The sequence below is a fragment of the Actinia tenebrosa genome, unplaced genomic scaffold (assembly GCF_029948245.1).
Source record: "Actinia tenebrosa isolate PJP-AT-01 unplaced genomic scaffold, QUT_ActTen_1.0 PGA_scaffold8__29_contigs__length_14323225, whole genome shotgun sequence".
Lineage (NCBI taxonomy): Eukaryota > Metazoa > Cnidaria > Anthozoa > Actiniaria > Actiniidae > Actinia > Actinia tenebrosa.
This window is the reverse complement of record NW_028292585.1, coordinates 7,312,477-7,322,013: the sequence shown is the minus strand read 5'-3', so window position 1 is coordinate 7,322,013 and position 9,537 is coordinate 7,312,477. Positions and strand designations below refer to the sequence as shown.

The 9,537-nt window shown below is 36.2% G+C and overlaps 1 protein-coding gene across 3 annotated transcripts; it reads right to left on the bottom strand.

Annotated features, from left to right (window-relative positions):
- Positions 1 to 205: 205 nt before the first annotated feature.
- LOC116299629 (adenylyltransferase and sulfurtransferase MOCS3) lies at positions 206 to 8,612 on the bottom strand. 3 transcript variants are annotated; one of them, XM_031708314.2, is made up of 13 exons: positions 8,484 to 8,612; positions 8,280 to 8,400; positions 7,899 to 7,991; positions 6,938 to 7,058; positions 6,144 to 6,260; positions 5,937 to 6,012; positions 5,094 to 5,202; positions 4,071 to 4,133; positions 3,350 to 3,513; positions 3,196 to 3,243; positions 2,606 to 2,702; positions 1,854 to 1,946; positions 206 to 1,315 (listed from the first exon to the last, which is right to left on the bottom strand). In XM_031708314.2, the coding sequence occupies exons 1-13, from the start codon at positions 8,574 to 8,576 to the stop codon at positions 1,077 to 1,079; spliced, it is 1,434 nt and encodes a 477-aa protein (XP_031564174.1). In that variant the 5' UTR covers positions 8,577 to 8,612; the 3' UTR covers positions 206 to 1,076. The 3 variants fall into 3 exon arrangements, with proteins under 3 accessions (XP_031564174.1, XP_031564173.1, XP_031564175.1); XM_031708313.2 differs by having other exon boundaries at positions 8,280 to 8,403; positions 8,484 to 8,590; XM_031708315.2 differs by lacking the exon at positions 8,484 to 8,612 and having other exon boundaries at positions 7,903 to 7,991.
- Positions 8,613 to 9,537: the final 925 nt, after the last annotated feature.

The window sequence follows — 9,537 nt, the reverse complement described above, 5'->3', positions numbered from 1 at the left end:
ATTATAGATGCATGTTTTGCACCATGTGCTCACGCTCATAATATAGCTTGGGCTGCCTGCGGCTAGATGGGGAACAATTCCCTTTGCTCCTTGGGAATTGAATTCTTTCTCATGTAAAATTATTGTATTGTTCCTGCCATCTAATAAATTATGGCAAATACTTGTTTTATAAAATCTTTAACTTGAATATCAAAGAAAGTCGAAATTCAGGATAAAAAAACGTTTTATTATTACTTCCTAGCTCTGGCAAACTTTGGGAAACCTCATAATCCCCACTTGAGCAGTAATTCTCGTCTCAGAATCACTGGTTGCTCGACTAATCGCAGTGCGAGAAACTCTATATATTGAAGTCCAAGATTATACTAAAAAGTTTCAATCAATAATGAAACTAATGGAAATATAGACATAGAATTCAAAAAAAATCTGAGTCGCAGATGAGAATCAAACCAACCACCGTCTGTATTAATACTATGCAGTTAAGCCAGACTGCTTGATGCCATTCGTATGTCAAAACCTACAGATAACCCATGCCCATCATAGAGTCTCCAGTAGCTTAGTGATTAGAAAATGGGACTAGTATACAGATGGTTTGATTCCCATCTGGGGCTCAACGCTTTACGAGTTCCCTATGATGTCTATTCCATTGGTTTCATTATCCATTATTGACATAACGTTATTCTATAAAGTTTTAAAGTGCTACTCTGACGAAAATCACTCAAACTTGGATTCAGCTGAAACTTCCTAAGAATACTCTTTAAAGGTCCAATAATCACTGTATGAAGTGTTTTCTCGATATTCAAGACGAAAGTATGATATTTTTACGATTATTTTTTGGAGTCGAACATCACTCCATACATTTCTTTGTAGTTTATGATCAAAATATCGGTAGTAAAGGGAGAAAGAAATACCCAAACACCCCAAAATATAAATTATAGTCACAAGTAATGTGAAATAAGCACATTAGCCACCCTATGGGCTTCATAGGAATAAATAAATTAAGGATTTATATACAAAGAAATGTATGGAACGATGTTCGATGTTGAGTGTATGATGTCACAGACTTATTACAGCCAGCCTCAGTACACTGGGAAGTCATTATCAACCTGCTTGGCCCAGGCTAAAAGTCCCCCTTTAATATCCTTAACTTTTATTTTTTGATTTAAATCCACCTTTTTATGTCCTGTATGTTGAGTATTGGAATCTTTAGTAATACTAGTTGAAGGGCTTGTTTCTTCAGGAGTCTGAGTCTCAATGCTTTTCTGTAATACTTTGACAGCTTTCTGAGAATCGTTGCCTTGTTTGCATACAACAAAGACTAAATAATCAGGAACAAAAAAATATGATGATTATTGAGAACAACAATAACAAAAAAACATCAAAAACAAGGGAAAAAATTATTATTATCCCGATTTTAATCTTTAGATCAATAAGCCCTTTCATAGTTTAAGAATCGATTCCACTGCGCATGCGATTTTATCCCGAATTTCTCACCTTTTTTTGTCTAGACCTTCTTTTGTTCTTAATTGAACAAAAGAAGGTGAGAAATTCGGGATAAAATCGCATGCGCAGTGGAATCGATTCTTAAACTATGAAAAGGCTTATTCCCCCCAATTTTTAAATAAAATATCTTTCTCTTTTTTGCACTTAAATATTTCCCTATACAATTTTTACGTGCCATTTTCTCCCTCTCCCCTAATTTTCTTAACCCTTCTCCCACCAAAAACAAAGCAAAAACTTGTTTAATAAAATAAATTTAATTGAATATCAAAATGATTTTTAAAATGAAAAGGGTTATTCAGGTTCAGTGTGGATTCAAATCAAACAAATACTTGATTTTGTTTTGTTGGGCCTACCTTGGATAGGATCCTGGTCATGTGAATCACTCAATATCTTCTCGTGTAGCGTATCTAAAGTGCCTTCTGCAGACAGCTGACGAAGAGGCACATCTAGATGATAGTTAAAGAGTTTGTTTAAGCAACCCCCTCCCCTCAACCTTTCTCATTTTAATGAGTCCATCTTATAATCGTAGGAACTTGTAGATAAATTGGATCATCGTAAGAAGCTTTGTGAAACTGACGTTTCGGCGTTAGTCCTTCGTCAGAGTAAGTGATCTTAAAATCTGGGCCATAACCAGAACTTTTACAGGGAGGGTGCACATCGAATAAAATCGGACCATTGATTGGTTTTCATTACCAACTCAGTGGCGTAACTATGGATTTTGCAGGGAGGCGCACAGGCAATTATTTGCAGAATCAAAAAAAAGGAGATGGATGAGCGGACCTTAAGCTTTTAATGGGGGGGGGGGGGGTGCACGTGCACCCTGTGCTCCCCTCTGGTTACAGCCCTGCGAATACAGGCGATTTGAGGTACAGTACAGTATGGTGATAGAGGATAACATGGTAGGCGGAGGACAGGAGGGGATTGTCCAAGTAAATATTAATCAACAGGGCTATGGAAAGATAGGAGGGAGGATGTGGAAAAAGAAAGATACAGAGGTGGTGGTAGGGGCCAGGGAGGGGGGGTCAGGGTGGTAGGGGCCAGGGAAGGGGGTCAGGATGGAGGGATAGATGTCTTTAAGATCGTCTTTGCCATGGTCAAAGGATACTGTATGCATTAGGTAGGCAGCAGATTTCCAGTTCCACTGGTTCTCTTACATCTAATAGAATATGTGGAGTATCACTCTTTAGTATGTCTTTATATTCCTGCGGCACATCCAACAATAGTTCAGCGGTAAGGTTATATTCAAAATAAATGTTCAGAATTAAGTAACACAGCTAGGAGATAAGTCATTCCAAGATGCAGGGATACAGTGTAGCTGGAATAACTTGTATTTCTTATCATAGTTTATTCTTGTCAATAACACAGATGTAGTCGTTGAAATATTTAATGTTGTTTGTATTTGATTACTCAAGTTTAGATGCATGCCCACAGTGCCTTTCGGTCATGCAATCGGCAATCACTGATCAATAATTTGACAATTGCCCCTTCAAGGGTTTTTCGAAATAGCTGTATATAGTAATAGGATGTTTGAATGATGGCTACTGTTGACTTCCATTTACAGAACCCCAATCAATTGTCTTACTATTCTTATGATGAAATACAAATCTGAATAAGAAACAAAATTGGTGTCATGGTATGAAATCTTGATCAAATGACACCATCATGTAAACGTCCTACTGCAGATATTAGTTTTACCTTTGCTGTGATTCTGCTTGTACTTTTAATGATGTCTAATGACTTTGTCTGCAAGAATAAAAGCTTTCGATCAGAAAACCAGGAAAGGCCCCTTTGTTGGACCACACCCAAATGATTGACTATGCTTTCTCCCCAATGATTTGACAACACTAACCTTGTCAGTGGCTGATGCCCCACAAAACTCCTCATAGTCTATCAACTCATTTATAGTCGGCTCCTCTCCACACACACAGCAAGAAATCTTCTTGTTTCTCAGTTTGACTTGAAGGAACCTGCCCTCTAAAGCGTCAAATACTAGCATTTTCTGCGCAAAAGATGCTGTTTGTTTCATTAAGGGAATGTAACATTACAATTACCAATTTTTGAGCTTAAAGGATCAGAGGTATCAGAGTTTGAGTGTAAAAAAATGAGATTAACAATGTATTCAATCAATTTGATTAGTGTAGAAGTCATCCCACATGCTTTTATAATTGTTCAAGAGATGTCCACAACAATGTCACTATCTTAATCTGCATAGAGCAGTTTTCGTATCACTGTGAAAAGCTCAGTGCCCTAAGCGTGAGGTGCCGTGACCGTGATGCTTTCTAGAATTTTAATTGGCTGATTTTTTCACATGCAATGTGATTGGTCTTGCATTGCTGTGACCTTGATATGACTGTGTCCATGCTGTGTTTATGCCGTGTTCTGGGTATTTGATTGAATGGAAAGTAAATTCTTGTGCAATGTGATTGCTCTGGTGTATCCCTTGCCATGTCACGACCGTGAATTTTTCACAGTCATATGAAAACTGTACTATTTACAGAAATGTTCCTAGTACATAGCAAGGAAAAGGGAACCTGGGGAGGTCAGAAGTGAAATGGAATATTCAAGGATACATTTTAGTCCACAAATGATTTTAATCACCTCAATAGCTTGTAGGGTTCCTATAACTCCAGGCACTAGAAAAAATTACATAAACATAGTAATCAACAAAACATTAGCTTACAATATGTACATGTAGTATTTTAACTTATCTTACATCTTATATAATATTTATTTTATATATTGTATATTAATTTTATAGAGTGACTCTCTCTATATATAATATATAAAAAGATATTATATAAAATGTAAGATAAGTTAAAATACTACTGCGCAAACAATATATCTGTGAAACACTAATTACTAAATTGTTCAAAATAGTGCTAGTTAAACAAAAGAAAACAATAGAATTTGCATAAAATAGTGTAAGTAAGTAATAGAGTGCTCACACTAAATCCGTGAAACAAATACTATTTTTTAGCACTAAATAGTGATAATTAAACGATAGAAAACAAAGCATTCTGTATGAAATAGTACTAATTAGTACTATTCAATGTTCATGGTTTTAGTGCGTGCACTTGACTAATATTTCACGGATATATTTTTTGCACTTTATCATCAAAATCCTACATAATTGTACAAGAATAATAGGCCTAACTAAAGACCTTATTTGTCTTGATTTAATATTTTCCCATTTCAGAGAGCAAATATGTAAAGGGAAAAACATTGCATCAAGACAAAATAGTGCAGTTTTCGTATGACTGTGAAAAGCTCAGTGCCATAAGCGTGACGTGCCGTGACTGTGATACTTTCTAGAATTTTAATTGGCTGACTTTTTTCACGCGCAATATGATTGGTCTAAAAGTGCTGTGATCTTGGTGTGACCGTGTCCGCGCTGTGTTTATGCCGTGTTCCGGGTATTTGATTGGATGGAGAGTAAATTCTCGTGCAATGTGATTTGTCTAGCGTATCCTTTGCTGTGTCATGACCGTGTTCGTGCCGTGAACTTTTCACAGTCATATGAAAACTGCACTAAGGTTTAATCCATAGGTTTTGTAGTTTTTTCCCAGGCAGTTATCGAAAGGACTGGGACTCACCTGCACCAAGCACACCATTATCTGAACAGTTACCAACTGTCTCTGGAGGGGGAGGGTTGGGGAACAGACACCTATAGCATGGTCCATCTTCATGGTTGTAAACTGTTAGCTAAGGAAACACAAAGGAAGCCTGAGTATAAAACCTGAATTTGAGATTTGGATTTTTGGCTTCAACAGAGCTTAAAATAACATCCTGTCAGTTGCTGGTCGTAATGACTGGCCAAATTACTTTTAGCTTAGTCATGCCTTGTTTCTGGTTCAGCACTACTGGTCAAAATGTCCGGGGGGGTACTACCACCCCAACTTGGGCAGGGGTGTGCCACCAGGACCTCAAAACCCTGACCCTATCCCAGACCTAAAATTTTGATTTTACATACCCTACCCCAGACTAAAACTAAGAAATATGCACCCTATCCCAGACTAAAAGACGGAAAATACGGTTTTACAATCGATTGCAATCAATATTTACTAACATTTTTATTGTGTTTGGTCAGCAGAAAGCGTAGCCTATTTGCCAGACAAAAACAACCAAATCGTCAACCCTATCCCGGACTAAAATGATACCCTATCCCAGACAAAATGTCAAAAAATGATACCCTACCCCAGACCCAAACTGAAAGCATGTGAAGGCACCTCCGGCAGCCGCTATACAGTCCATGTATGACAATGTATGTACATACATGTATGTACATCAAACTCATTTAACACAGGGAACCCATACATTGTTGGGGAACCACAGGGAACCCATTATACTACAATTATCAAATCATGATGGCCATGGGGATGTCTGCTTACGAAGCTAGGAACTTCCAAAGATGACTAATGTCTAACTGTCAGACTAACCTGTCCTTCAAATCTCAAAGCACTACCAGAAACAAGAGGTTTCTTACAAATTACACAAGCATCATTAAGAAGATACCTGCAAAACAATAAATCAAGAGCAACTTCTTTAAAAAAGATTCTTTACTCTGGTCGTTTCTTGTTTCTTTAAAGCTACTCCATGATGCCAGGGAGTGTGCATTATATTAAGTATATTTATTCAAAGAATACCTTGTTGCAACATTGTCTGAAGCATCAACAACAACATCATATTTAGAGATAATTTCCAGTGCATTTGAGCTGCCTAGCTGGATATCGTAGGTATTTACAGTTGCTTTTGAGTTAAGGCTGGAAAAAAAACAGAAAAATATATAACATGAGAAGCAGTTAGGAACAGTTAAAAGTTAAAAAATAAAAATGATTAAAAGATTTATATACTTGTTCCAATGTTATAGTCATTGTTTTCAGTCACTTTAGCACAGTTCTTATGAGATATTGCGATTTTAAGCCACCAAATACAGGTTTAGGCGGAAAAAAATATTTCCAGTTATTGGCCAGAGGCAATATAAACCTGCATTGGTAACTCAAAATCCATTAAGTTTTCAATCAAACGAACAAACAAAAAAGAATCGTAATACAAACAGATACTCACTTATTATTTTGAATTAAAATTTAGATGGACCAAGTAAAATGCTACCACTAAAAGTGTGCAACATAAATATCACTAAATAGTGTTATTTTATGCTAATTCTATTGTTTTCTTTTGTTTAATTAGTGATAACTAATGGCACACATTTAGTGTTTGTACTCTATAACTATGGTAAAACTGTAAAGCATCCTTACTGTAGAGCTTTCAACTCATAATTCATCATATTATGATCATAATTCAATGAATTATGATCGAAATATGATGAATTATGAGTTGAAAGCTCTACAGTAAGTATGCTTTACAGTTTTACCCAGTGGATCCCTATGATTTCTATAACCTGAGTAGATCAATTTTCACCAATAGATATAGTACTCACTTATTCAACGCTTGCTTCCCAGACAAAACCTTTGGAGTGTTGACTCTTTCTTCTGAATGAAGAACTTGTCGATGCAGGTTACTAAGATCAACATCATCATAATCAACCAAGCCAATACAACCTGGAATACAAGGAAGTTGAGTGTGTAACAGCTAATGTAATGTCATGATCAAGTAACTTACTATGTGCTGATTGGATAGAGTAGTATGTGCCACACAATTGGACAAGCATTATACACCACACGATTGGATTTTATAAATACTACATGCAGATTGAATAATTAAGTAGTATGTGCCACATGATTGAACAAGGAATAGATACCACAGTGCTATGTGCTGACTGAATTAAGTAGTATGTTCAACATGATTGGGTGACCAGTGCATGTCACATGATTAGAAAAGTAGTATATACCATGTGATTGAATACATGACTGCTTGACTAGTTCATGTCACAAGATTGAAAGACTATGCCATGTCATTGGTTGGTAGATGTCAAAAAGTTGGATAATGGATATGTCACATGATTGGGTAAGTAGTACATGCCACATCATTGGTTGAGAAGTACATGAGAGATGAGGCGGTAAGCCGTGTGGGATGGGCCCCGAAATTGTATAAGAACATGCGTAATAGGTAAATTACGAGCCTTATATGAAGCAAGACAACAAGAGGGCCAATGAGCCTTTCACAACTTAAAGTCGTGTAAATGAGCCAGTTCAACTAGAAACCGTGGACAGTGATTGAGAAGTAGATGTCTAATGAATGGATAAGTAGTACATGTCACATGATCGGACAAGTAGCCTGCATAATAATAAGTATCTTAAGTAGTCTAATCCTTAGCTTTTTATAAGTTGATAAAAGCCTTTTGAATATATCAATATCTGTTCCAAATGCTGGTAAAACACTGGCCACCATGTGCAATATTCTAGTCATTCTCCTGTGAATACTTCATTATATAATCCTACCTACTCCGGCTGCAGCAAGATACAATGCAGCAGGACATCCAAGTCCCCCGGTACCAACTATCAGTACAGATGCATTCTTTAGCTTTTTTTGACCTGAAAATATGAAAAAATATGGCAACCATAATGTGATGTTGATGATACTTGATAGGTTGCAAGCTTTCTATTCCCAAGAGTTAAAAAGACAAAAAAATGGCAGCCATATTCGTGCAGATGCAAACAGATGCAACATTATTAATGTCATTACTCTTTAAAAATGATATTATCGACAATTTAACAACACAAACTAATTATTAAACATTAAACAAATTAAACAAAAATAATTATTAACTTTAAAACACAATTTTCATATTTCTTGATATACCAAATTTCTCGCTTTCTTACCTTGCACACCTATCTCTGGTAAGATAAGCTGCCTACTATAACGTGCAATATCGCTTTTTGGAAGACTATCTTTGACGTATGTAGAGTCTTTCAACCGTTCTTGGTCAAGGCCTTTACGCTTCTCCTCAAAAAAAAAATGAAAGAAATTAAAAATAAAGCAAAGATTTCTGATGTTGTCACAATATTTAAGGACCAATGACTTACTTTTTCTCTCAAGGCATTTTTTAAAATTTCTAATTCCCGTGTTTTCTGGGCAATCTTTTCTTCAAGCCTCAAAACATCTTCGTCGTCCGCCATTTTGGAATATTTTTGAGCCCGCGCATATTATGGCCTGTGGTGTACCGATTTAGATAAAAGTTAATATTTTGAATAATTAATTATTATTTTAGCCAATTTTAATTTTGTCATTATAAACTAGATTGTTATTAAAATAACTTATCATCATAATTGTTATTTTACTATACAATTTGTTCTTATTGCCATTCCAATTGTTTATTTTTTACAAAAGTAGTAGTGGAGGCTGACCGATTTTATTGAATTACCATACACGTTTTGAACTTCAAGAGGGCAAAACCCTCAAATTTTGCACGGGACTATACTTTTTATGGGCTTAAAAATCTAGGTTATATCAGTTTTTTAGAAAAAGATGATTTTTCAAACACATGAAAAAATAGATTTTTATAATGTTATAGGGATTTACTGAAAGGACAGCATATGTCAAATCGATGTGTTTCTTTGTCGTTTTCTCAAAAATATCCACGTATTATTGTAGGATCATAATACACTAGCCATCATTCGTGCTAAAGAGTCTGCAAAGAACTATTATCTTATAAATCTTAATTTTTTCTTCTGATTACTGTGGCGACCTGTGGCGCAATTTTTGCTCCAATCTCCCTTGTAGACAACCATTAAATGCTTATTATCTCGGTAACAAGCTTGGGACACCCCCTTTTTCTTTTCATATTTGGAATCAGCATTAAATTGCAGGTTTAAACCTTTTTATCGGGGGGGGGGAGGGGGGTGGGGGTACACCCCTAAATTCGCCATACGGGTACGTGCCGCCAAACAGGGTATGGTTTTCAACGATTCTATTCTGGAACAGGGTATATAAAATCGCGCTCGCTCTGGGACAGGGTATATGAAATCACGCTCTCTCCTCTCTGGAACAGGGTATCCATTTTCGTAATACCGGAATATGTTGTGATTTTCAACGATCTTGCTCTGGAACAGGGTATGAATTTCAGCGATTTTACTCTGG

What these genes read in the sequence shown, in the direction of transcription:
- LOC116299629 (XM_031708313.2), bottom strand. Translation starts at nt 8,576, where the DNA reads ATGGCGGACGACGAAGATGTTTTGAGGCTTGAAGAAAAGATTGCCCAG. An exon ending in TCTTGCTGCAGCCGGAGTAG is followed by an intron (nt 7,059 to 7,898) that starts GTAGGATTATAT and finishes CTTGTATTCCAG; the next exon opens with GTTGTATTGGCTTGGTTGAT. An exon ending in TCAGACAATGTTGCAACAAG is followed by an intron (nt 6,013 to 6,143) that starts GTATTCTTTGAA and finishes ATTGTTTTGCAG; the next exon opens with GTATCTTCTTAATGATGCTT.